The 27982-nt window shown below is 49.4% G+C and overlaps 1 protein-coding gene across 5 annotated transcripts; it reads right to left on the bottom strand.

Moving 5' to 3' along the window:
• Nucleotides 1-167: 167 nt before the first annotated feature.
• Nucleotides 168-26915, bottom strand: PTAFR (platelet activating factor receptor). Of its 5 annotated transcripts, XM_084787532.1 has the most exons (4): nucleotides 20369-20940; nucleotides 9689-9828; nucleotides 3949-4032; nucleotides 168-3731 (listed from the first exon to the last, which is right to left on the bottom strand). In XM_084787532.1, exon 4 carries the CDS (start codon nucleotides 3685-3687, stop codon nucleotides 2689-2691), a length of 999 nt encoding a protein of 332 aa, XP_084643658.1. In that variant the 5' UTR covers nucleotides 3688-3731; nucleotides 3949-4032; nucleotides 9689-9828; nucleotides 20369-20940; the 3' UTR covers nucleotides 168-2688. The 5 variants fall into 5 exon arrangements, with proteins under 5 accessions (XP_084643658.1, XP_084643657.1, XP_084643660.1 ...); XM_084787531.1 differs by lacking the exon at nucleotides 3949-4032; XM_084787534.1 differs by lacking the exon at nucleotides 9689-9828.
• Between the last annotated feature and the right edge of the window lie 1067 nt (nucleotides 26916-27982).

The raw sequence follows: 27982 nt of genomic DNA, 5'->3' as shown, positions 1-27982 counted from the left end.
TTAAGAGCACTGGCTGCTCTTCCAGAGGTCCTGAGTTCAATTCCTGGCTCATAACTGTCTGTAACTCCAGTTCCAGAAGATCTGAAACCCTCTCACAGACATACATGCAGGCAAAACACAAATGCAAATAAAATAAATAATTTAAAAAAAAAAAAAAACTGACCCAATTTAAAGACAAAATGGTTTATTAAGTATACACAGCATGGTACACGGATATTGCAAAAACAATGACAAGGAAGATTTGCAAATGATGAAATTCGGAATGTACTGTATTAGCATAAAGACAGAGTGATATTTGATAGGAAGTACATTATTTGATGGAAATTGAATGCGCTTGAGTGGGGGGGCGGGATAAGAAACCCTGACAAGAGAACGTCCCAGGATGCAAGAGAAAGAGGGAAGGGGTGCTCTCTGACCCTTAGAGCCGCGTCTTCTCTCCAGATTCTGGTTTCTCTCTGGCCTCTGCTTTGCCTAGCACATCTGCTTTCTTTGAAAAGCCGTGTATTCGTCCACCAGTCACCTAAGTGGCCACCCAGCCCACTTTACATCCAGACATGGTCACAGCTCCAGGGTTTGAATGACTTCAGGAAGTGGCCTGCAGAGCCCCAGACAGGATCCCGAATCGAGATGCCCAAGTCTCACCCTTCGGTTCCTATCACAGGAGTGAGGGCACCAAGCTCTCAGGAAAGAGGAAGGTCAGAGGTAAGCAACCAAGAGTCAGCTGAGCGTGGCACCGCACAGCCCCGTGAGGTAGGTTGTACCTCCCAGCTAATAACACTAAGAGGTAGACAATTAGATTCCAATGCCCTGGACAGCATCTAGCACAGCCAAGACTTGAACCTGAATTTGTAAGATGTCAAAAGTCCAAGGACTTTGTTGTTTTAGCTACCTAGTCCCCTTCGGCTAGGCAGCCCATAGCCATCACCCAAACCAAGCAGGTTACTAGCCTATTAGAACAAACTCATGCCTGACTGGCAGACACGATTCAATTGATACAACTTCAAGGGGACACTAGCTGAAAGGAAGGATAATTTTTTTTTTTTTCAAGACAGCTTCTCTGTGTAGCCATGTCTGTCCTGGAACTCACTCTGTAGACCAGGCTGGCCTCGAACTGACCGAGATCTGCCTGCCTCTGTGTCCAGAGTGCTGGGATTAAAGGCATACTGCCCAGCACGGACATTTTTAAAAGAAGCACAAGGCTCAGGAAACCAAGAAGCGCTCCTCTGAGTTCTGAGTCTGAGGCTTCTAGATAGTTCTCAGAGGGCAAGAAGGGATCTCTCTTCAATGCAACAGCATATAATATTTTGGAAGCACGTGCTATCACATGTGTACTCCCATGGGGTCATATTTGTTTCGCTTTGTTGTACTAATTTGTTTATATGTATATGGGGGAAGCAGAGCATTGTGTGTGCCACAGCATCCAAGGAAAGGTCAAATGACAACTTGCAGAAGTCTGTTCTCTGCCTGGTGGCCCAGGGCCCTGTGTTCTCTATGTTTATTCTCCTGCTAGTGGTGTTAATCTGGGAGACTATGGAGCCTTTAGGAGGTAGGACCTGGCTGTAGATGGCTGGGGGGGGGGGGGGCCTCTCAAGGTGGTAACCCCATCCTGGGGTTAAGGTGCTGTCTTGTTTCCCAGCTCACTGACACATGAACAACCTCTGTCTAGTGTTCCTGCCATCGTGGCCTCCCTGCCCTGCCCTGCCCTGCCCTGCCCTGCCCTGCCTTCCTTGCCATGATGGATTGTCAAAATTCACCAGCAGGCGTCCAGTGCTCCTCAAAAGAAGCTGCTGCCTGTTGGAAGTGGAAATGCTGCGTTCTGAGGTAGCCATCTCTCTTCCACTCTCTCAGCATTCAGGCAGAAACTCAGCTGCCTCAGCAAACACACTCCATCCTAGCTCCTGGTCAGCTTTTCTGTTATCTCCACTGGTTACATTTTGTTGTTGTTGTTTTTGTTGTTTGTCATCCCCTGCCCCCGCCCCCACGAGACAGGGTTTCTCTGTGTAGCCCTGGCTGTCCTGGACTCACTTTGTAGACCAAGCTGGCCTCGAACTCACAGCGATCCGCCTGCCTCTGCCTCCCGAGTGCTGGGATTAAAGGCATGCGCCACCACCGCCCAGCTCTGGTTACATTTTGAGACAAGGTACTGTGTCAGTCAGAAGGGTCCACGAAACCAAAGCATCACAAAGATGCTTACATATGGGAGTGGAAAAAGGAGGGCACCATCTTAAACACCCCTGCTGCCTCCAAAGATCTTCCATACGACCAGTGAAGAGGTCCTTACTGACACCCCCCTCCCCTCTGCTTGTAGCCCCGCCCCCTCCAGGAGTCACTCACTGCCCAAACATTAAGGTTGCCGGCCCCATTTGAATGAACTAGGCTACTCAGAGTCTATGCCGAAGGTCTGGCCGCAGCTGGGATCTCAGAATCTGACATTCTGGGTGCGTGAGGCCATCAGCCACAATCCCCTAGTGTTAACCCGAAGATGGGTGAAAAAGGAGCATTCAGTCTGCCACTGTCTCTGTGAGGGAAGTAACTGCCATATTTAATAGTCTACCAGGGTCCAAGGAGGGCTTAGCCACAGGCAGAAACCCCTCACCTCCCAGCTCAGTCTGTGAGGTCCATGGAAGAGAGGGCGCTGGGTCTGACTTTAAGAAGAAGAGACTGATTTTTCAGTGACATGACAGGAGTCTACTTAGCCGGTACTATCACCTCAGTGCACGTGTCAGTGGTGGCCCTGGAGCACTTCCGGCTACTGCGCATGTTGTACAGCTTTTCGCTGAGGTACTTCCGGAACTTCTTGGTAAGAAAGCAGTAGATGACAGGATCTAAGACGCAGTTCGTGCTGAGGAGGCAGAGGGTGATCTGATGGGCGTCATTAATAGCCTGGTGGAAGTTGGTCTGGTAGCCCAACTCTGCCAGGGTCCAGGGCAGCTGGACCATGTGATGGGGCACAAAGCAGATGACGAACACCGCCAAGACGGTGCAGACCATCCACAGGGCCCGGCGCTTCACTTCCGCTTTGCGCTGCTGCCTCATGCGCCGCGTGAGCAGCGTGTGGATGATGACCAGGTTGCAGTAGAGGATGAGGAGGAAGACAAGGAAGAAACAGAAGGCGATGAAGACGTGAACAACAAGGACGGGCACACTGCGCGGCTCATAGTGTTCAAAGCAGCGGGTGATGTTGCCTGAACCATCCTTTTTAGGCACTAGGTTGGTGGAGTCCGTGGCCAGGAAGTAGGATGCAGTAGCCACGATGGATATCCAGATGACCAGGGACAAAGAGATGCCACGCTTGCGGGTGGTGGCCTGAGCGGTCTTGATGGGATAAGCCACTGCCTGGTAACGGTTATAGGTGATGACACCCAGGAAGGCCACACTGCAGTAGGTATTGATGAAGAAGAGGCATCCAGCCAGGTTGCACAGGAATTTGGGGAGAATCCAGTTGCCCTCGTTGTAATAGTAGACGATCCACAGCGGGAGGGTGATCAAGAAGAGCAGGTCCGCCATAGTGAGGTTCACCATGAAGATCTTTATCTCGTTGAGTTTCTTGGATGGGTACAGGCGGGCAAAGACCCATAGCACGTAGCCATTGGCAACCACCCCCAGTATGAAGATGACAGTGTAAGCAATCGGAAAGAGGGTGTATCGGAACTCGGAATCCACACGAAAGGAGGCATTTTGCTCCATTTCTCTAGGCGGGAAGGGTCACCTGGACATGGAGTGCTGGGTGCCTGAAAGAACATGCAAAGACTCTGGTTATCAAGAGCCAGGAAGAGAGCCGGGCGTGGTGGCACACGCCTTTAATCCCAGCACTCGGGAGGCAGAGGCAGGCGGATCGCTGTGGTTCGAGGCCAGCCTGGTCTACAAAGTGAGTCCGGGACAGCCAAGCCTACACAGAGAAACCCTGTTTCAAAAAAAAAAAAAGAGCCAGGAAGAGGCTTCCTCAACCTCGCCGATTCCAAGGCTCCCTGCTACAGTTTGGATGTTGGAGTCTTCTCTAGGATCCATGTTGAAACGTGATGGAGGTAGAGCCTACAGAAAGAGGTGAGCAGCCTGTAAAATGGTTCGGTGGGCGAAGGCACCTGTTACCAAGCCTGGTGGCCTGATTGGATCCCCAGGACCCGAATGGGGGAAGTAGAGAACTGAGGTGTACCAGTTGTCACGTGACCTCTGTATGTGGCATGGAGTATGTGTGCATGGGGCGTGTTTATGTTGCGTAACTCCTGTTCTAAGTGGTCTGATGCCCTCTTTGGACCTCCCTGGCCTCTAGGCACACACGTAGTATACAGAAAGACAGACAAGCACTAGTATGCATACAATAAATAAAATAAACATGATTTAAAAATTCATATTGCAAAAAAAAAAAAGTTTAGGACAGGCATTGTGGTTCATACCTGTAACGAAATTCACTTGAGAGGCAGAGGCAGGAGGATCGCCATGGGTTTGAGGCCAGCCTGGTTAGGACAACCTAAGATGCACAATGGGACTATATATATATATATTCATTCATATATATTCATTCATTCAATAGCTGCAGGGTTATAGAGCAGTGGTCTTTCTTGTTTGGCATGTATGTGACCAAGGGTGGGGCGTCCCACTCTACCTCAAACCCAATAAAGCGAAATTATAGACATCCTTCAAAATGACTGGGCAGTGCCTATTCAACGTGTCAAGGTCACGAAAGATAAGGAAAAGACTGAGGGGGCTGGAGAGATGGCTCAGAGGTTAAGAGCACTAACTGCTCCTCCAGGGGTCCTGAGTTCAATTCTCAGCAACCACGCGGTGGCTCACAGCCATCTATAATGTGAACTGATGCTCTCTTTTGGCCTGCAGGTGTACTTGCAGCCAGAGCACTGTATACATAATAAATAAATAAATCTTTAAAAAACAAAAAAAGAAGAAAGAAAGAAAGAAAGAAAGAAAAGACAAGACTGAGGAACTGCCAGAGATTATAGGACACTAAATACCCATGTGGCCAGGCCCAGTGACTCACATATGTAATCCCAGAATTGAGAGGGCTAAGGCAAGAGGATTATAGTGAGTATCAGGCCAGCCTTGGCTACAGAGTGAGCTGAAGGCTAGCCTGGGCTATAGTGTGAGACTCTGTTTCAGAAAATAAATAAATCAGGCTGGGCCTGATGATGCACGCCTTTAATCCCAGCACTCAGGAGACAGAGGCAGGTGGATCTCTGTGAGTTCTAGGCCAGCCTGGTCTACAAAGTGAGTACAAGATAGCCACTGTTACACAGAGAAACCATGTCTCAAAAAAAAAAAAAAAAAAAAAAGGTAGACAGCCAAGGACAATACAGGAAGTAAACTTTGAACTCCTACCCAGATCTAGCCAATGGACAGGACATTCTCCACCGTTGAGTGGAGAGTGGGAATTGACTTTCACACGAACTCTAGTGCCCCGTTTTTGACCATGTCCCTTTGATGGGGAGACCTAGTAGCACTCAGAGGAAGGATAGTAGGCTACCAAGAAGAGACTTGATACTCTATGAGCATATACAGGAGGTGGAGGTCCCTCTCAGTCACAGTCATAGGGAAGGGGAGTAAGGGGGAAAGCGGGAGGGAGGGAGGAATGGAAGGATACAAGGGATGGGATAACAATTGAGGTGTAATATGAATAAATTAATAAAATTTTTTTAAAAATGGTAGATAGCTCTCTCTCTCTCTCTCTCTCTCTCTCTCACACACACACACACACACACACACACACACACACACACACCTACTCATTTCTAGAAAAATAGTGGTCAGGACTCCCAAACATCCATCCAACAATATTTCTGTGCACCTATGAGGCATACTGAAGAGTACAGCAAAGCAGCTTGCCTTCAAGGAACTTATCTTCTCACCAGGGAGAAAAGCTAAAGGGCTTCAGACAGACAGCTGCTGTAAGAAGAAGAAGAGACCTGGGAAAGCAGGCAGCACTTCTGAGAAAGCATAGAGGAGGAGGAGGAGTTACGGTGCAAACATCCTGAACAGATAGTGTGCACGGTGCCAGGACTGAGCAGGCAAAGGGACGACGGACACTTTCTCTCTCTCTCTCTCTCTCTCTCTCTCTCTCTGTGTGTGTGTGTGTGTGTGTGTGTGTGTGTGTGTGTGTGTGTGTGTGTGTTTTGTTTCTTGCTTTTGTTTTGTCTTTCGAGATGGGGTTTCTCTGCGTATCCTTGGCTATCCTAGAAGTCTATTTTGTAGACCAGGCTGGCTCCGAACTCACTGAAATCTGTCTAAAGGTGTGCACCACCATGCCTGGCTATGAGACAGGCAGTTTCTAAGAACTGGAGGAAGCCCACCACGTGTCCCTTGCCCCAGCCAGCTGCCTTGAAGGCTCTTCCCGCCGTCCACCCCTCCACCACCTCCTATCTCTCTCTCTTTCTCTCCTCTCTCTCTTTTCCTCTCCTCTCCTTCCCAATGCTAATAGAACCCAAGGTCTCCGTATACCTCATAAGGACTATATCTCAGAGCTACATATTCTCCATATACCTCATAAGGACTATATCTCAGAGCTACATATTCTAGATAGTTCCCCCAACTTGACGCAGCTTCAGCTGAGAAAATGGCCTCGATCTATCAGACTGGCCGTCGAGGTGTGTCTATGGGGCATTTTCTCAATGGTTCACTGCTGTAGGGAGGCACAGCCCACTGTGGGCGGCGCCATCCTCTAGGCAGAGGATCCTGAAGTGTATAAAAAGGCCAGCGAGCTGCATCCTCTTTGGTTTCTGCTGTACTCCTTTGACTATTAAGCGAGTTCCTTGTTTGTTAAAGGCGATGCTACGTGGAATAGAAAGCTACTGTGCGCCTTCAGTTCCCTGCCTTGGCTTCCTTTAATGACAGACTAGAATAGGCCAAGTAAACCCATTCCTGGTCTACACTGTTTTTGCTCAGAATAGCTTTTAGACTTTTGTTTGTTTCTTTTGTTTGGTTTGGTTTGGTTTGGTTTGGTTTGGTTTGGTTCTTCAAGACAGGGTCTCTCTGTGTAGCCCTGGCTGTCCTGGAACTTGCTCTGTAGACCAGACTGGCCTTGAACTCAGAGGTCTAGCTGCCTCTGCCTCTGCCTCCCCAGTGCTGGGATGAAAGGCGTGCGCCACCACCTCCCGGGCTTGGTCAGAATAGTTTATCAAAGTATCAGAAAGGAAACTGGAGCAGCCCCCCCCCCCCGCCCCCCGCCCCTCCACTCCTTTCACTTGGCCAGTTTCAACTCATGATTCAGACCTGATCTGAATTTCAGTTCTTCATGGAGGCTGAGCCACCTGTGAGAACCAGGAATTGTCTCTTCCACATTTAGTCTCAGAACCGAAGACCAAAGCATAGGATGGAGGAGAAGCCCGGCTAGTGACACCCATCCCTTCAGGAACCTTCCGAAGATAAAGAGGCCCAATGCTCAAATGAGGCTAAATACAAGTACGTTTAAAGAAGCAACCAGTTGTCAACAGAATTTTGTTGAGAACATTTTTTGTGTCTTTGCTCCATTTAATAAGACAGTAATTTGTATGCCAGATCTGTAGGTCTCAGAACTCCTGATAAATCACAATCATTTCTCTTAAAAAATTTTTTTTTAATCTATTATCTTGAAAAACCAAAGGAGAGGCTGGAGAGATGGCTTAGTGGTTAAGGTCATTCTGTTTTGTTTTGTTTTGTTTTGTTTTGGGGGGGCTTGTTTTGGTTTGGTTTGGTTTTGGTTTTTCGAGACAGGGTCTCTCTGTGTTAGCCGTGGCTATCCTGGAACTCACTCTGTAGACCTGGCTGGCCTCGAACTCACAGAGATCTGCCTGCCTCTGCCTCCCAAGTGCTGGATTAAAGGCATGTGCCACCACTCCTGGCTAAGCACACATCTTTTAAATATTCTACATGTGAAATGGATAGCATTTATAAAAGACTTTTGCAGCCAACTATCATGTGCCCTTCCAGGAAAAAAAAAATCTATGAAATAATTTGAACTGTGAGATGAACTTGCCTCTGAATCAGCCTGGCAGAGGAAAGAAATATATTAAATTCAGGCATGGTGGTTCATGCCTTTAATGCCAGCACTTGGGAGATGGAGGGACCCACAAAGCAAGTTCAAGGCCAGTCTGGGCTGAAGGAGACCTTTTCTCAAAGAAAGAAAGAGAGACATTAAGAAGCCACTATTTATGATTTTTGGTACCATGTCCAAGAAGAGCTGGTCAGAGCAGTAGCACATGCCTGGAACTGCTCCAAGTTCAAGGCCAGTCAGGGCTACACAGTGGGGCCCTGACACAAAGCAAAACTTAAGAGCTTTAAGAGTGGTGAAGAAAGCCGGGTGTGGTGAAAAAAAAAACAAAGAAACAAAAAAGGAAGGAAGGAAGGAAGGAAGGAAGAGTGGTGAAGAGTGCTTGCTGTTTAAGCGTGAGAAGGTACGTTCGGATTGCAGCACCATGAAAAACTTGGTGTGGTCCTCCTGGGGAAGGAAGCCTGTAATGCCAGCAGTGAGGGTTGGATCCAGGAGGATTGCTCGGCTTGTTGGCCAGAAAGGCTGAAAACGACAACAACAACAACAACAACAACAACAACAACAACAACAACAACAATGTGTCTCCTGGTTTAGCAAGAAGTGATAGAGGAAGCCGGGCGCACGCCTTTAATCCCAGCACTTGGGAGGCAGAAGCAGGCAGATCGCTGGTGAGTTCGAGGCCAGACTGGTCTACAAAAGCAAGTCCAGGGCAGCCAGGGCTACACAGAGAGACCCTGTCTGGAAAACAACAACAACAACAACAAAAGTATTTTTAAAGTAAAGTCAGCTATTTGGGAGCCCTCTGAGCTCAGGGGTAGAGCAATTTCCCTGCATGAGCAAGGCTCTGAGTTCCATTCCCAGCTCAAGAAAAAACAAAACAAAACAAAACAAAAAACAAGAAACAAAATAAAACAAAACAAAACCTCCTTTATCAGCACAACCAAGGCAGCTGGTCACCACATAGCGAAAGTGGAAGCAGTCAGGAGACCCCAGCTGTCTCCTATTTAACCCAACATTAAAAAGCTTTGTAAACAAAGTATACCAATGTCACTGTTCTCCCTAAACTGTTTGCTTTAGAAAATCCAGTTGTTTCCTGTAAAAATGCATTTTGTTTGCGCTAAGATAGAATAGCTTTTCGGTTTCCTGTTTTATTTTGAATTGTTTTAGAAAGTCTCAGCTGCAGTGTTTTTTTGGTTTTTTTTTTCTTTTCTTTTCTTTTTTCCTTTTTCTTTTTTCTTTTTTATTCTCTCTAGCATCTGAGGTCTCACACATGCATGGCAAGATCTCTAATGATACGCTGCAACCCAGCCCATACAGTGCACAGTGGTAGCTATGACCCATAGAAACCGGGGTCTTAGCCAGGCAGTGGTGGCGCACGCCTTTAATCCCAGCACTCGGGAGGCAGAGGCAGGCGGATTGCTGTGAGTTCGAGGCCAGCCTGGTCTGCAAAGCGAGGCCAGGACAGCCAAGGAAAATGTGCGTGTCCCTGCCCCATAGTCTCAGCCCCCTTTCCACTGGGGTGAAGATGCTCCTTCTTCTGATCCCCGTCTTTGTCCTGCTGGTCCCCTTGACTGGGGGGTTCCTGAGGTGGGAAGCGCATCTGGTCAAGCTCTCTGAGAAGGGCAGGGAGCAGGTGCAGCCCACAGCCAGGCAGCTCAGGGCACTCACTCTGCATCTGTGGGGAACCCATGTCCCTACCCACACAGGAAGTACCTTCCTCCTCTTGGGTCTGGCTCCGGTTAGGAAGACGACCGTGACTATCTCCAGAAAGTCTCCCGTCAGAAGGCCAGCTTTAGCTCAGGGCATTGTGGATCCTGCCCTGTGTCATGACTGCGCAGGCTCATTGAGAAAGCCTAGGGTTAGGGAAGTGAGGCAGTCACGGGGCTTTGTCGAAAGAAGCACGAACACTGTATTTACCGACCTAAATAATACTATACTACAATTGTCTCCGCCTCCGTTTTTATTTCTTTTACACTCATTATCTGTGGCCACAAATAAAGGAACCACTAAGCCACCAGCAACAATTTCACAGTAAATGTCAAAAAGAAAAGCTGGGCATGGCGGCTCATGCCTTTAATCCCAGCACTCAGGAGGCAGAGGCAGGTGGACAGCCAAGCCTACACAGAGAAACCCTGTCTCGAAAAAAAGAGAAAGAAAGAAAGAAAGAAAGAAAGAAAGAAAGAAAGAAAGAAAGGAAGGAAGAAAATAAGTCTAGCTTTTCTGGGGGGAGGGGGCAAACTGAGGGTAAAATGAACTGGGAAGAGTGGGGTCTCTCCAGCCATAAAGACATCAGTTTGTAGGCCAGGCGTGGTGGTGCACACTTTTAATCCCAGCACTCAAGGAGGCAGAGGCAGATGGATCTCTGAGTTCTGGTCTACAGAGGGAGCTCCAGGACAGGCAAGGCTATACAGAGAGACCCTATCTCAAAAGATCCAAAACAGAAAAAGAAGAAGAAAAAGAAAGAAAGAAAGAAAGAAAGAAAGAAAGAAAGAAAGAAAGAAAGAAAGAAAAGGAAAGAAAAAAAAAACTTGGGGCACAGTTCCCTGAAGGGCAGAAGCTTAGGCACCTGCCCAGTCCTCAGATGGGGGTGGGGTAGACCACACATATCAATGAAACAGAAGAATCCTGCCATCTGGGTCTCTCTACCCCACACCCACTGGAAACACTAGCAGGTCCCAGGACACCTGAGGGAAGGGTTCCCAGCCAGGACAGTGAGGAGAGAGGGACCATCAGCCACTGGGCAGAAGAAAAACGGGCTGGAAATTCCCAGTGCAGACACTGGCTTGAGTTCACCAGCAGGCCAGCCCTGTTACTTTGTAGAGTCAGTTGAGGGCAAGGGCAGAACTGTCTAAATATTTATAAACTGTAAATCAGGCAACTTCATTTGTATCTCTTGCTGTGTCTCGAAAACCCTCAGGGCAAGAAGGTGCATTTGCCAACAGGGTGTGGTTGAGGAGTGGGGGGGGGGGCATACATCCCACACCATCACTACCACTGGGACCCAAGCACCGGCTGCTTGGTTGAGGGTGTGGGAGCAGGACATGAGCCCGCTCACCTAAACCCAGGACACTGACCAGCCTTCACTAGGGGAATCTCAGGCATTAGGTTTTTACCTGGGATTATAGATCCTGTGCAAATGAGGTTTTTGTTTTTTTTTAAAGAGATTTATTGATTTATTATGTATATAGTGTTCTCCCTGCACGTAACACCTGCAGGCCAGAAGAGGGCACCAGATCTTGGTTTGGTTTGGTTTTTTTGTTTTGTTTTTGTTTTTTGTTTTTTGTTTTTCGAGACAGGGTTTCTCTGTGTAGCCTTGGCTGTCCTGGACTCGCTTTGTAGACCAGGCTGGCCTCGAACTCACAGAGATCTGCCTGCCTCTGCCTCCCAAGTGCTGGGATTAAAGGTGTGTGCCACCAAGCCCGGCTCAAAGTCTGGTATTAAAGGTGTGCCACCACCATGTCCCATTTCGCAATATGAATCTTTCTAAATGGGCTGAAAGGCAGGCATGGTGATGTTCCCCTGTAATCCCAACACTTGGAAGGTAGAGGCAGGAGGAACAGGAGACTAAAGCCAATCTTGACTGCCCGGCAAGTTCAAGGCCCCGCTTGAGCTGCATAAACTATAGTATGAGACCTTCTAAAAAGGGGCTGGGGGCAAAAGAATCAGCCATAACAGCAGGTACCTCTGTCGCCTATACCAGCCATCATCACAGAAGCGCAAAATGAAAGGATTTCACCCCACACTCACTAAAAATGAACGCTATCAAAAACAAAACAAGGGAGGCCGGGCGGTGGTGGTGCACGCCTTTGATCCCAGTACTCGGGAGGCAGAGGCAGGCGGATCGCTGTGAGTTCGAGGCCAGCCTGGTCTACAAAGTGAGTCCAGGACAGCCAAGGCTACACAGAGAGACTCTGTCTGGAAAACTAAAATAAGTACATAAACAGTAATGTAAAACTCACTGTTGTGTCAAGTAGAGGTGGGTTTGAGGAGCTGATGCAATGGCTCAGCCGATGAAGACGCTTGCTGCCAATCCCGATACTAGAGAGACACCGGGCAGAGGGAGGAAACCAACGCCCAGGGGTTGCCCTCTGGCCTCCATACTCATGCCTTGGCACGGCCCTCCTCTGCCAGCCCGTCGCCCTTAGCCCCTTACACACAACAGGTCAATGTAAAATATAAGATACAAACTAGAGGTCGGCGGATCTAGCCGGTAGAGTGCTTGCTTTGCAAGTGCAGAGCCCTTTCTCCTTAGCACTGTATACCCCTGGTGTGGTGGCCCATGCCTGTAATCCCGGTATTGAGGAGGTAGAGGCTGAGGAGCGAAAGTTCAAGGTCATCATCAGCCATCTAGCAAGTTCTAAGGCCAGCCTGAGATACAAGTGGCTCTGTCTCTTAATCAGTTCGTTAAAAATTTAAAAAATAAAAGAGGGCTGTAGCCCAGTGGTTAAGCACCTGAGGCCTTAGGTAGACTCCACAATGCTAAAGAAAAAAAAGAAAGATTTAATATAAGTCTAAGAGATGGCAGATTTGAAAGTATGGTGTGTGTGTGTGTGTGTGTGTGTGTGTGTGTGTGTGTGTGTGTGTGTTTTAAGCAGACTTATTGGAGGTTCACCTTTTTTTTTAAAGATTTATTTTGTACTGTTTTAATTATGTGTAAGCTGTGCAAACATGAATGCAAGTGCCCACAGAGACACTGGCCTGAAGCTAAAGTCCACTGACAGTTGTGAGCCACCTGCCTCAGCTCCTCTGAATTAAACTCAGATTCTCTGAAGATGAAGTCCATGCTCTTAACCACTGAGCCGTCTCTCCTGCCCATTCTGTGGGTTTTGTTTGTTTGTTTGGTTGGTTTAGTTTTTCTTTTTCTAATTTTAATTATTATTTTATTTTGTTTTATTTACATTGGTAATCTGCCTCCATGTGTCTGTGTGAGGGTGCCAGATCCCTTGGAACTGGAATTACAGGCAAGCTGTGAACTGTCATGTGGGTGCTGGGATTTGAACCTGGATCTTTTGGAAGAACAGCCAGTGCTCTTAACCTCTGAGCCATCTATTCAGCCCGGTTTGGGTTTCTGAGACAGTTTCTCTGTGTAGCCTTGGCTGTCCTGGAAGGCATTACATTCTACTGGCCTCAAACTCAGAGATCCACCTGTCTCAAGGCATGCGCCGCGACCTCCTGGCCATGACATGTTTTTTTTTTTAACTTGAGATCACATGACCTGGCCTTCATAACTGCACAATCTTTGTGCAAACTTCTTCTCAGTGTCAGCTGCAAGATGCTGATTATAAGAAACCTAAACATATGGCACCTTTGCCTACTCACCCAGAAAGATTGAAAAACCACAATTCCACTTTCTAGGGTCACTGCAAAGATTAAACAAAAACTGCCTGCTAAGGCCAGTGAGATGGCTCCGCTGCTAAAGGCACTTGCCATCAAAGCAAAAGACCTCAGCTCCATCACGAAACCCACATGGTGAAGAGAAATAACAAACTTGACCCTTGACCTCCACACACATGCATATAAACAAATAAATATAATTTTACAATAAGCTCTTCTATCTTTAGAAAAAGTTATGTGTATGACACGTGTATAACACAGGCACACACATACACTCACACGCACGTGTGCATACACACACTCACACTCACATACATCTGCACACTCCTGCTCTCACATACTCACACATTCATATAATGAACCGTGTGTGCACGCTCACACACACACACTCACACCCGTATACACACACAGGAAAACAGGAGGAAGTGCTGAGTCTAGAGGAGGCGCTCACTAAATAAGCGAGCTACTTCCTGTTGGGGCTCCGCTTGCCTCACGGTTGTGTCCTGGCTGGGCCAGCTATGGCGGCCAGACCCTCTTAGATGCCCTCCTAGTGTTCTCACTGCCGTTTTTCCAAGATGTGAGGAGAACCGAGGCCAAAAGCAGAGATCGAATACCCGTGGAGGTTCTAAACCAGAGTCCCTGCAATAGTAGCATTATGCTAAACAAGTGACTGACTGGTGAGGACAGAATCCCAGGGCTAGGACCAGAATTAACCAATTTCCTTTTTTGCTGGGGACCCTATCTTGATCCAGGTATGACTGTATATGTATATATGAAAGTGTTTGTGTGTGTGAGTGTGTGTGTGTGGTGTGTGGTGTGTATGTGAGTGTATGTATGTGTCGTGAGTGTGTGCATGTGTCGTGTGTGTGCATAGTGTGTGTGAGTATGTGATCGTGTGTGTTGTGGGTATGAGCATGTATTGTGCAGTGTGTGCAGTGTGTGTGGTGTGTGAGTGTGTGTATGGTATGTGTGTTGTATATGAGTATGTATGGTGTGTGTGTTGTGTATGAGTGTGTATGGTGTGTGTGTGTGTGGTGTGTGTGAGTGTGTGTACAGTATGTGTGTTGTGTATGAGTGTGTATGGTGTGTGTGTGTGTGGTGTGTGTGAGTGTGTGTACAGTATGTGTGTTGTGTATGAGTGTGTATGGTGTGTGTGTGTGTGGTGTGTGAGTGTGTGTACAGTATGTATGTTGTGTATGTGTGTGCATGGTGTGTGTGTGTGTGTGGTGTGTGAGTGTGTGTACCAGAAGTCAGCTGATCCAGGTATCAGCTGCCCTCACATTCAGTCCCCTTGTCTTTTGAGACAGGGTCTCTGAGCAGGTGAGGTTGACTTGCCCGTGAACCCCACCCCCACCCCAAGATGCACTGGTCTCACTTTCCCACAATGGGATGCGGGTATGTGCCCACGACTGGCTTTTTTACAAGAAGGTTAAACTCGGGTCCTCATGCCTGCAAGATAACTGCTTGGCGTGACGGAGTTATCGCCCCCAGATTCCCTTTCTTTTTTTCTTCTTTTTTTCCTGTTTGTTTATTCACGTATTTATTGTGATAGGGTCTCCTTCTATGTCTCAGGCTGGTCTCAAGCTCATAGCAATCCTCCTGCCTCAGTCTCCAAAGTGATGGGAATTCAGACGTGGCCCACCATGTCTGGCTACATTTCCTTTCCTCATATGCCAAATGATGAGAATTAAAACCTTTTTCTATGAGGGCCAGGTGGTGATGGCCCATACCTTTATTATTCCCAGCACTGGGGAGGCAGAGGCAGATGGATTGCTTTGAGTTCAAGGCCAGCCTGGTCTACAAAGCAAGTCTAGGACAACCCAAGGATACACAGAGAAACCCTGTCTCAAAAACAAAACAAAACAACAACAACCAAAAAACCCTTCTATCTTTCTATGAAGCAAGGGTGGGGTGGTAACACTAGGGAGGCAGAGGCAGGCAGATCTCTGAGTTCAAGGCCAACCTGGTCTACAGAGCAAGTTCTAGGATAGCTAAGGATACACAGAGAAACAACAACAACAAACCAACTATCTGACTTTCTATGGCTGGATGTAGTGGAACAAGCCTATAACGCCAGCACTTGGGAAATGGAGGCAGGAGGATCAAGAATTCAAGTCCCAATGAGGGCGTGGTGGCGCACGCTGTTAATCCCAGCACCGAGAAGGCAGAGGCAGGCAGATCTCTGAGTTCGAGGCCAGTCTGGTCTACAGAGTGAGTCCAGGACAGCCAAGGCCAAGCAGAGAAACCCTGTCTCAAAAGAACAAACAAACAAACAAACAAACCAAATCAAGTCCAGGCCAGGCATGGTGGTGAACGCCTTTAATCCCAGCACTTGGGAGGCAGAGACAGGGAGATCTCTGTGAGTTCGCAGCCAGCCTGGTCTACAAAGAGAGTCCAGACCAACCAAAGCTACACAGAGAAACCCATCTCAAAAAAAACAAAACTACAACAACAAAAAATAAAAAAAAATAAATGAATTCAAGTCCCAGCCTGATTTACACAGTAAGTTGGAGGCCAGCCTGGATTGCACAAGATACTGTTTCAAAAATAAAATAAAAGTAGAAACATAAATAAGTAAAATCAAAATCTTCCTACAAAGTATTTTCACCAAAACTACAGACTCTTTCCCCATCATGCGCACATTAGCAGATTGTCCTAGGAGCAGAAAGGAATTTTATGCAACTGTCAGTGGAGAACAGGCACTCGCACTCCGAGGGACCTCTCCCAGCAGGCTTAGGGCCTGAATGTTTAACTAGGGCTGCGATATGGGAGGGTGGGGGCGGGGTGATTATCTGCAGCCACCAAACCCTTCCAGGGATGAGATTCCAGGAGCCTTGGTGTTTTTTTTCCTATTCTCCTCTGTTTTTGGGCATGGTCTATTACTGTCATGGCAACCAGTAGACATTTATTTATCATCAGAAAGATTCCAAGGTTGCCTTGAGTGCCAACATGGCGTCCAGACCAGCCGTCTGGATCCCCCTGCTTAAGGGTTTGTGGACTTTGTGGGGGGGACCTGATGGTCAACAGCTGGGAGCCACCTGGTCATCGGGGGTCATTGTTTTGTTTTTTTGCAAGTGAGCGGTGGCCCATCAGCAAGACAAGAAGCTGTCAGTCCTTTCAAGGTTCAGACTGGTGACAGTAGCTTTAACGGCCAAAGAGCCACAAATCCACGGTGCACCGGCCCCCAACCACATCTTTGGGAAGAAGCCTCCAGGGTTGCTGGAGGGAAAGCTCAGTCACTGTGGTCAGGGGAGCAGGACTCTGGTCTCAGCGGGTGTCACCTGCCTCCTTGAGAGAATCTCTCCCCGGTTCAGATGGGGGGGGGAGGGGGGAGGTGTGCGGGTGTGCTGGTATCTGTAGTTGGGGGGTGGGGAGGTGGGAGGGTGGGGAGTGAGGGCGGGGCGGGGGTGCAGTGCCAGCCTCGGACAGGACTGTGCAAGGGAAGTGAAATCTCAGGAGATGGGAAGGCGAAGTGTTTAGCTAAATTAAAATGGGCTTTAGAAACTGGAGAGGGCTTTGCCCAGGTTACTGACATATTTCCTGGGTCAGCTAGCTCAAGTAGCCTCCAGAGCTGTTGGGAGGTCCCACTCCTGCAGGGCTGAACACCAAGCCCACACACAAACACGCAGAAGCTTTCTCCTTCTCTCACCCAGATGCTAAGTGTCTGCTCAGGGCCAGGGCGGCTGCGCTGGGGGCTAGCTTCTGCTCTTAGGAACTGGCTCCGCTCTCAGGGAGGAGGCCCATCCAGCCATCCAGCCATGCTCCCAGACTCTGGCTCAGCTATCAGTCCATCCTGACCCCAAACCTCCATTTACTGAGGGGCCCTGTACGGAAAAGGAAGAAGTCAATGGCTTTCAACAAGTCCTGTCTGCCTCCAAGGGAGGGGAGGTCTCTGCAGCCGGGGGAGGGGAGGCCTCTGATTCCCATAAAAAGGATAAACAGAAGAGGCAGGGCCAAAGGAGTAGAGGGAGGGGAAGCTGTTAAATAAATAAGCAAATAAATAAACAAATAAATATTAATTGAGAAAAAGGTAAAACTGAGGCCATGCCAGGGCTTCTCACATCCCAACAACTGGGAAGAAAACTTGCCCACGGGGCACATTTGGTCATCTCTGCCAGGGACTGTGAATCCCTTGTCTGGACCATCACTGATCCGATGGAGTGGCCCACGGTGAGTAGGGTGAGAACAGAGCTAGCCTGTGGCTCACTGTCCACCCCAAACAACTACAGTTTTGATGATGATGCTATCTTTTCATCTACTTAGTACATATTTGGGAAAGGGGTTGGGGGGAGGCGGATCTCGAGTAGCCCAGGCTGGCCTTCAACTTGCTATGTAGCTAAGGCTAGCCTCAAACTCCTGATCCTACTGTCTCTCTGGCTCTGGAGACCACAGATGCGCCCACGGTACCCAGTCCATACGAAAGTCCTATGCTGTGCCACGCCAAAGCCTGCTAACTGGGAGACGAAACAGTAAAAGTAAAAGCACTGCTCCTCTTTACGGCGTCCTCAGTAAGAGCTATGGTATCAGCACTGACGGCGACTGTTTCATGGTCGGCAAAGCATGTCCACCCACCAGACCCATCAGTTCATCTTTCCACAAACCTACGAGGTCAGAATTTTAAACCACAACGGAGAAAAGTGAGGTTACACAGTTGGCCAAGGTCCCAGTTCATAAGCAAATCTGAAGCTGCCACAGAAGGCCCAGGCCAGTCTCCTCCTCTTTTTCCCCAGCTGGGTACCCAGAGGAAGGGACCTGCTTTTCTCTGCCAGGCGCTACCCCTCACCCCAACATGCCCCTGGTCCTTGACCCTCTGGAGTGCAGCCAGGTGTTCGGCCAGCAGCAAAGGAGAGAGCTGTGGGTCCTTTACCAACCTCAGTTCCCACAAGTCCGTGGTAGGCAGCTCTGGCTTGTCAACCTGACCCCGAGACTCCTGCCGGGGAGAGATGGCCAGTACCACACGGGGCTCTGACCCCAACACTTGAGACTGAATGTAGCAACGGCCAGTGGGCCTAGTCCTCTGTACCGGCGACCCAGTTGTCCTCATCCTCTTGGGGAAATGCAGTCAGCCAGTGAGGTCCCAGGTCCCCAGCCCTGTCCCAGATCCTTTAGCTCACTCTCCCCAGAGAAGCTGTCTTCTCTGGGGGAGATGACACTGATTATGCCCAGAGAGGGTGTCTGGCTTCGCCAAAGTCACACAGCATCACACCCTGCACTCTGCTCGCAGAGCCCCAAGTAGCCGCCTCTCACCAGCACCATCGCCTCCGGGTGCTTAAGGAAATGACAGCTCCAGCTTAGTCTCAGAAAAGGAGGGTTTCCTGGAACGTTCGATCACAAGCTCTTTCTATGTCAGACTTGATGGCGAGCCAGAAATGCCAACTACTCAGAAGATCGAAAGAGGGCTAAGAACCAAGGATAGGGGCTGGAGAGACAAGAGCACTGGCTGCTCTAAGCCGGGCAGTGGTGGCACACGCCTTTAATCCCAGCACTCCAGAGGCAGAGGCAGGTGGATCACTGTGAGTTCGAGGCCAGCCTGGTCTACAAAGAGAGTTCAGGACAGCCAAGGCTACACAGAGAAACCCAGCCATGTGGGGGGTGGGGTGGGGGGTGGGGGGATGGGGTGGGTGGAAGTGCACTGGCTGCTCTTGGAAAGGATCCAGGTTCTGCTCCCAACACCCATATGGTGCCTCACAAGCATCTCTAACTCCAGTTCCAGGGGTCTGACCCCGCCTCTTATAAACTCCAAGGCACCAGGCACGCACACATGGCAAGCATACAGCAACAGGCAAGCAAAATGCCCATACACATAAAATAATCCAAGGTGGCCTGTACTACACAGTGAGCTCCAAGCCAGCTTCGGAAGGGTTGCAAGAACTTGGGGTTGGTGAGATAGCTCAGTGAGTAGAGGCACCTGCTGCTAAGCCTAAGGACGAAAATTAATCCCCAGGACACGTGGGGCCAGAAGCGAACTGACTGCTACACACACACACACACACACACACACAAATAAAAAGTAAAAGCAGACTTGATGACAGAGCTCAGTTGTAGAGTACTAGTTAAGCAGGTGTAAGATCCTGCTTAATGGATTTGGCCCGTCGCACAGCAAAAAAAAAAGCTCTTTTTTTGATCATGAAGCTTGGCCTGAGATTGGTTCTTTAAAAATCCAGCCACCCGACTCTTGTCCCAGCGGCCGTCAACCTCAGTGGCACCCCGACCTCGCTTCTCAACTTGGCAAACACGTCCAGGCTCAGAGACCGAGTGATGCTGTCCCTGATCGCTGATTTCTAAAAGGACAGTGGGAAGGATGCGGCAGCTGTCAACTCTCCGAAACTGAGTTCCTTGCTCTCGCTGACACAGAGCCGGCTGCCTTCACAAAGAACCGGAAGGACCCTGGAGTCCTTGACCCCATGATGAAGAGGCTGGACTCAACTGTGATGGGCAGCTAAATTCCCAAGAGTTTCCCAACCTTACTGGGGACTTAGCTATGGTGTGCCACGAGTCCTCCCTCCAGGCTTCCCAGAAGCGTATCTAACCCGGCCACCAAGTCATCAGCTCCTCCATCGTCACCAGCTCTGAGCCCACCAGACCCACCACCACACGCAGCCCGAGCCTGCTAGCAGAAACACAACAATGACATTTTTTTAAATGTTAAAAAAATAAAAATAGGGGGCTGGAGAGATGGCTCAGAGGTTAAGGGTACTGACTGCGCTTCCAAAGGTCATGAGTTCAATTCCCAGCAACCACATGTTGGTTTACAACCATCTATAATGAGATCTGTATACATAATAAATAAATAAATCTTAAAAAAAAAAAGCCAGCCACCGAGCCAGACATGTTTAGTCCCAGCACTCTGGGAGGCAGAATCAGGCAGATTGCTTGAGCTTGAGGCCAGCCTGGTCTACAAAGCAATTCCAGGACAGCCAACGCTACACAGAGAAACCCTGTCTTGGAAAAAGAAAAAAAAAATCCAGTCACTCATCTACCTTAGTATGACCTGGGGCCATAAGGACATCTGTGTAGGGTTCTCCCTCGCCCAGCTGGGACTGCTACCCTCCTCCTTACCTGGATGGAGTAGCTCAGCTGTAGGCTCTGCGTGTCCCCTCTGGGTCCAAGCTCCCGGCCTGGCAATTGCAGAAGTGAGGAAACAAGAGTATAGCCCTGCCAAGTCACCCCTGGGAGGAAACACAGTGACCCGGGGGGCCCCTCCAACGGATGCCACAGGAACCTCCACCGCTGAGCCAGCCAGACCTGAGTATTGCGGAGGCTTCCTGCAGAGCAAGCAAGCAAGGGGCAGCGTGGGTGTAGGCGGCAGTCCCTGGGTGTGTGGAGCGGGGAGAGACAGACAGAGACAGAGAAAGCATGAGAGAGAGAGAGAGAGAGAGAGAGAGAGAGAGAGAGAGAGAGGGAGAGAGGTGGCCAGAACAACCAGTTAGCACAAGGAGAGAGAAAGGGAGTCAGGAAAGGAAAGGAGAGGGCGGGGAAAGAGGGAGGGGGAGGACAGCTGATGTAAACAGGGATGCAGGAGGGCACAGAGACAGAGACCAAGGGAGCGACAAGAGAGTGGGCCCGAGTGTGCGTGAATGGACCTGGGAGAGTGTGCACCTCTGTAGGAGAGAGAGGCCGCTAGATGTGGAGAAGGGGGGAAGAAAGTGCTGGAAGGTACAGCTGTGGTCATTAAGGCTGGGCAGGGCCTCCTGGTGAGCAAGAAGCATTGGGCTCGAGAAACCCAGGGGACTGCGCAGTCAGAGGGCTGGAGGAAGGAGGAAATCTCTCAGGCCTCTGAGATGGAGTGGAGCGGCAAGTGAGTTTGTGGGAGTGAGGGGGAAGAGGCGTGCGCAGCTGGGGACGAGCGAGCACAAGTGGGTTTGTGTGAGAGGGTGTCAGGTGAGGCCTTCGTGTGCACGCATGAGAGATAAGTCAGAGAGCCCCCCCCACCCCCCCCCCAGGTGCTTTAGTTCCCTTCTGCTTAGTGCTAACTAATTTTAACCCTAAATGGTCGATTGGCACCAGGTCCACGAAAGACACTGACCAAGAAAACAAGCCCCTCAGGCGCCAGCCGACCCAACCCCCTCTGCCACAGGGAGGGCAGCTGAAGTCCAGAAAGGACCAGCATGTGACAAAACAGAGCCAAGAGAGAGCAGGCCTTCTGAATCCCCACACACTGGCCAACCTTGGTTCCTGAGCAGCTGGGTGAGCTGAGCCCCTTGCTGCTGGTCAGACCCTACTGAGGCTTCTGGTCAGCGCTAAAATGGCCCCCTATGGTTTAAAGCATGATTAACATTGCTTCAGCCCCAGAGAACTATGGGTATGCGGCTCGCATGTACAGTGCCAGCACTTAGAAGGTGGAGACAGGAGGCTCAGAGGTTCAGGGTCATTCTTGGCTGCACACTGAGTTCAAAGCTAGCCTGGGCTACATGAGATGCTTTAGAAGAAAGGAGGAAGAAGAGGGAGGGGAGGAAGAGAAGGAGGAAGACAGGGAAATGGCTCATTTGGTGTTTTTCATACAAGTCTGAGGATCTGAGTTCAATCAGGTGAAAAAAGATAGAGGTTGTAGAATATGCATGCAGTTCTAGCTCTGGAGAGGCAGATAAAAGGGAATTCCCTAGGACTTGCTGACCAGCCAGTATGGTCAAATCACAAACTCCAGGTTCAGTGAGAGATGCTCTCTCAGAAACTAAGGTGGCTGGCCGGGCGGTGGTGACGCATGCCTTTAATTCCAGCACTCGGGAGGCAGAGGCAGGGGAACCGCTGTGAGTTCCAGGCCAGCCTGATCTATAAAGGGAATCTAGGACAGCCAAGGCTACACAGAGAGACCTTGTCTTGGGGTGGGGGTGGGGGCAGGGAATGAGGTGGCTGTGCTCTGGCTACGTGACTCACAGGGTAAAGGTGCTCACCACGTAGCCTCATGACCCGAACGTCAATCCGTAGAACGTGCACGGTAAATTCTGAGACGTTCTGCCCAGTCTCCTCTCCACCTCCGCTCATCACACGGGCAGATATGCTCAGAACACGTTCACAGCTGGGTGGTGGCACACGCCTTTAATCCAAGCACTTGGGAAGCAGAGGCAGGTGGATTTCTGAGTTCGAGGCCAGGCTGAGCTCTCATCTAAATATGAGAGTGCATGTGCGTAATTATATATGAAGCTGTGCGTGTGGTGTGCAGGGCTACATGCAAACATGTTTTTCTTTTTATTTTTTCTTTGAGACAGGGTTTCTCTATGTATCCTTGGCTGTCCTGGAACTCACTCTGTAGACCAGGCTGACCTCGGACTCAGAGATCCACCTGCCTTTGTCTCCCAAGTGCTGGGATTAAAGGTGTGTGCCACCACTGCCTAGCTTCCAAAAACATTTTTGTAATAGAAGAAAAGATGCATATGGGATGTTCGGATAAATATATTTTAAAATTTGAAGCTGAGTGTAGTGGCTTTAATCCCAGCACTTAGGAAGCAGAGGCAAGTGGAGCTTGCTATGTAGACCAGGCTGGCCTCGAACTCACAGAGATCTAAGTGCCTTTGCCTCCTGAGTTCTGGAGTTAAGGTGTGCACCACCATGCCTGGCTCACCAGACAGGGTCCTATGTAGCCTAGGCTACACAGTGAGCTAGAGAACACCCTCACTGGTTACCCACTGGGGCAGTGCTGGGTCCCCTGAAACTGGAACATTAGGCACTGTGAGTTGCCCAGTGTGGATGTCGAGGAACCAAACTGAGTCCTCTGAAAAACCAGCAAGTGCTCTTCACCACTGGGCCATCTCTCTAGCCCTGAACTGTATTTCCTATGTTTCTAAAAGTTTCTATGTTGGCTTTAAAAAAAAAATCTCTTGGGATGGGGCCAACAAGATGGCTCAGCAGGGAAAGAGGCTTGCTGCCAAGACTCATGACGACCCGAGTTTAATGCCTGGGACACACATAGTGGAAGGAGAGAACTGATTCCGAGTTGTTCCCAGCAGGCATGCCATGGCGTGCATGCACCCATACACATACACTAAATAAATAACATTTTTTAAATCTCTTGGGGGCACATCACAAGGGCTATACAATAGTAATTGAACCAATGAATTAAGGAGAGGAAACAACTGAGGAAAGGGTGTGGGAGCTGGAAGCAGGAGCCAGACTCGCTAAGGCCAGTTCTGTCCCTCATTAACTGTCACAAAGCCTTGCTAGCTTTTCATCACTCCCAGGAGTTAGAGGCAGATCTCTCTCTCTCTCTCTCTCTCTCTCTCTCTCTCTCTCTCTCTCTCTCTGTGAGACAGGGTTTCTCTGTGTAGCCTTGGCTGACCTAGACTCACTTTGAAGACCAGGCTGGCCTGGAACTCGCAGCGTTCCCGCCTGCCTCTGCCTCCCGAGTGCTGGGATTAAAAGCGTGCGCCACCACACCCAGCTAAGATGGATCTCTTGAGTTCATAGTCAGCCTGGTCTACAGAGCGAGTTCCAGGACAGAGAAAAGAAATTGTGGTGGCGCATACCTTTAATCCCAGCACTTGGGAGGCAGAGGCAGCTGCAAAGGCAGGCGGATCGCTGGCCAGCCGGCCCTACAAAACGAGCTCAGGACAGCCAAGGCTACATAGAGAAACTCTGTCTCAAAAAAAGAAAGAAAGAAACAAAGAAACAAACAAGGAAAGAAAGAAAGAAAGAAAGAAAGAAAGAAAGAAGAAGTTGGAGAGTGTGGTAGAGGAAGACACCACCCTTTCTTAGGCTTCTGTATGCACATGCATGGGTTTGCACATAAGCACACACACATGTATTACAACATGCACACATGCAAACACACGCATTCATAGCCCAAGAGAATTTTCCAAGGAACTTTACAAGCTGACTGCTTAAATCCCAAGTGAAAAACAAAGCTCCAAGAATAGCCGACAGCCTTATGAAGACTGGACATACGCAAGCCAGGACGCACAACGGGCTTCTCCCTCTCGTACCGACTCTCAGTGCAACGTTGCAGCACCCAGATGATGAGGAAGTGGTAACCGAGGCTAAACAGAGTTCAGAGAAACACAGTAGACAACTCAGAAGCAGAGACCATGTAAACTGGAGGGTTGTGTTGTTGACCCCCGCTTAAGTGGAGTGGTATCCAAGTGTCCTGAGGACCTATGAACAAAGGGATCTGTGGCATGTGCAGATGTTTCTGTATGAGTGTGTGTGTGTGTGTGTGTGTGTGTGTGTGTGTGTTGGAGATGTTTGTGTTACCTTGTGCAGCAGGCTTGTCCCCAGTGAGCAAACTGGAGGCTCTTCCATGTGGCAAGGAGATGCCTGCCAGTGCAATTGCACACACTATGTCTAATGATGTGTGTTTTGGGCTAGAGAGATGGTTCAGTGGTTAAGTGCACTGTCTGCTCTTCCAGAGGTCTTGAGTTCAATTCCCAGCAATGACATGGTGGTTCACAACCATCTATAATGAGATCTGGTGCCCTCAGTGTTTTGGGTTTGTTTTTTTTTTTTAATGTGTGTTTCATCCAGCAAATGATCAATAAAATCTCATGTCAGTTGGTGACAGTTTGTGTGTTGTATAGTGTTACATATAGTGAGTGGTCATAGGTTCCATCTGTGGATGACAACGGTCTGTGGTGTGTATGTGGGTATATAGGGGAGATGCTGTGGGTTTTGAAAAAAAATATTTTAATATTCTTATTTTGGAGAGGGGGCACGAGACAGGGTTTCCCTGTGGAGCTTTGGCTGCCCTGGACTTGCTTTGTAGACCAGGCTGGCTTCAAACTCACAGAGATCTGCCTGCTTCTGCCTCCCTGAATGCTGGGATTAAAGGCATGTGACACCACACCTGGGTAAATTTTTAAAAAATTTTTTATTTAAGTAATTTATTCAGATTACAACTCAATTGTTATAATTTATTTATTTTAAATCACGTTTTGTGTGCATGTTCTGGGGGGTGGGGGTGGGAGGCCAGGTGTCCAATCCCCTGAGGTTGTGGTTACACTAGGTAGTGAGTCACCTGACATGGGTACTCTGCAAGAACAGGACATGCTGCTAAGTGCTGAGCCATCTCTCCAGCCCAAGATTTTGCTATTTAACTATGGCTAGATGTGTGTCTTTGTGAGTATGTGCTCTCTGGGTGTATGTGCAACTTGAGTGTAGGTACCTTCAAAGGCCAGAAGAGGGCATCACATGCCCCTTGGAGCTGGAGCTGCAAGCCACCTGAATGCTGGGAACTGAACTCAGGTCCTCACCCCACCCCCTCCAGTCTTCTTAAAGACCAGTATTTGCTCCTAACCCCTGAGCCATTCATCTCTCCAGCCCTGGTTTTGTTTTGGGGCTGTTTTGTTTTGTTTGTATGTTTGTTGTTTGTTTGTTTGTTTTTGTTTAGAGACAGGGTTTTTCTGTGTAGCCTTGGCTGTCCTGGACTCACTTTGTAGACCAGGCTGGCCTCGAACTCACAGCGATCCTCTTGCCTCCGCCTCCCAAGTGCTGCGATTAAATGTGTGTGCCACCACTCCCGGCTTTGTTTTAAAACAGAGTCTCATCTACCTCAGTAACCTCATAATTGCTGTATAGCTGAGGATGACCTTGAACTCCTGGTCCTCCAGCCTCCAAAAACTACAGGCTTGGGCACCCCCCCACACACACACAGCTGAGGCTGTATATTGTATGATGTGTGTAAAAGATGTGTCTGTTCACATGTAAAGATCTGAGGACTGAGAGGCTATGACATGTGTGTGTGTTTAAGTTAGATATAACCTAGGCCTGAAGACCCATGTAAATAAAGCCTGAGTGGTTCTTTAGGTCAGCCAGCTGGGTACACCTGAATCTCACTCAGGCCATCCAATTCTTACCTGAGCAGTGGTGAGGATGCTGGTCCACAAGGTGAGAGAGCTGCAGGGGAGGGAGGCCATTAAGAGCCTGTTTCCTTGACGGTTCCTCTCGGGAAGCAGGGCAGAGAATGAGAGAGGCGTAGGCAGAAGGCGGGCTGAGACTCAAGTGTGTGAGTCACTTTATTCTGCCCTCCACTCCCTGTTTTTTTCATTGGTGACATTAGGATGAAGAACTGGGGGAAGTTTGCTTTCGGGCTCTGCTGAACAGCAGGGCACCTGAGGGCAGGAAGCTAACTCCTTGGGTGGAGCCCCAACCCCAAGGTCACCAGAAATACACCCAACTAGGACTCTGTACTCCTTTCAGCCAACACTGGGCCCCTCTGGGAGGAAGGGCCAGGCCTGGGGAAGCAGAAAGTTAAAGAACCGGGCCCCCTGTCTGAGCGGGGAGATGGAAGATTCTAGCACTGTACTCAGGAGCCTGAAGTTCAGCAAGACAGTCCCAAATCCAGTGAGCCTGAGAGGAAAGCCCCAAAGATTAATTTCAGAAGACACTTGTCTGAGGAGACACACCAAGGATCACAGATGACCAAAGGCACTCCAAGCAAGGAAGCTTGATAACTTTGCCTTTAGGATGCCTAGTCTGTAAGGAGACAACGCTGCCTTCTGAAGTTACCTCAGCTGAGAGGGAGGCAGATAACCCTGTCTCGGAGGAGCCCTTAGTCTGATGGGAGCCAAAGACCGCAGCTCTGACAAGGACCAAGGACTTGGCTGCAGTTCCAGCTTCTGCGCTAAGTCTCTCCCGGCAGCTCCTCACCAGAGTGCTGAGCAGACTGCTAAAGGAGTGACTAGCTGCCTGCAATGGTTACAAGTTGCCTTTTAAAGGCACGGTCGCTACTTCACGCGAGGGAGCTGAGGGTTTGGGTTGACGTCATTGCTGACTCAAATGCCGAGATCCTCACTGGCTCCAGCTGCTTTACCTGTGCCGGTGAGGCCTTGTTAACAGGTGACTGTGCCATAGAAGGTGTGGGGCGGTGGCTTTGACTCACACACGCCACAGGAAGAGGAGTGGGATGGCTCTTGATTCAGCAATCTGCCACTGAGCCTTTGGTGCCTGGAGCTTCCCTTTCCCTCTCTGGGACTGCGGGGGTGGGGGGATGGGGGGATGGGGGGATGGGGGGAGAGCGAGGGGGCAGAGATAAGGGGCTGCAGAGAGCTCAGACTTGGCTGTGAGCTTGGGTTACCACCGAGAAAACTGTTCTGAGCAAGGTTTTGTCTAGGATGAGGGCCACTGCTACTCTTCCAGGCCAGTCTATAGGCCAAAATGTGACCATTTCATCTAGAAAATGTGGGATGTCCTTAACTGAAACCCAACTAGCTCAAGGAACTCCTGACCCTAGCTCCCCGAGCACCATGATGCAGGCAGAGAATATGGCCTCACTGCCAGCCACGTGGGGCTGCTTCTGACCTTAACACCTTCCCCTCTCCAGCTGTGTCAGTCATTGTTAAGTGTTCCAGAAGATTCCCCCTCTCATTGACAAACTTTATCTCTTTGGGAACGGGCGGGACTCCCAAGGGAAGGCTTATTCTGTCTCTTCTGCACAGCTGCCCTTCACTAGACATGTCCTCGGACCCATTTGGGGGACTTCCACCTCTGGGGAAACCACTTCCTGGGACCTTTCACTTTACAGTTATAAGGTGCAGCTTCCAGCTACTGAGATTGAAGGACCAAAAGAAATAACATCGGATTTGAGGGTTACCGGGTCAAAGGTTAAGAAACAGGCCTACAGGGAGATAGTCTGGCCAGCTGCAGAGAAGAACCCCACTCAAGACAGCGTTGCCTAATGACTGACCCAAAAGAATTGATAAGAGACCCAGTTTTACGGCCACATTCCTTCCTGCCCACCAGAGATAG

Source organism: Acomys minous, assembly GCF_964271855.1.
Source record: "Acomys minous genome assembly, chromosome: 6".
Classification (NCBI taxonomy): domain Eukaryota; kingdom Metazoa; phylum Chordata; class Mammalia; order Rodentia; family Muridae; genus Acomys; species Acomys minous.
This window is presented reverse-complemented; position numbering and strand designations above follow the sequence as displayed.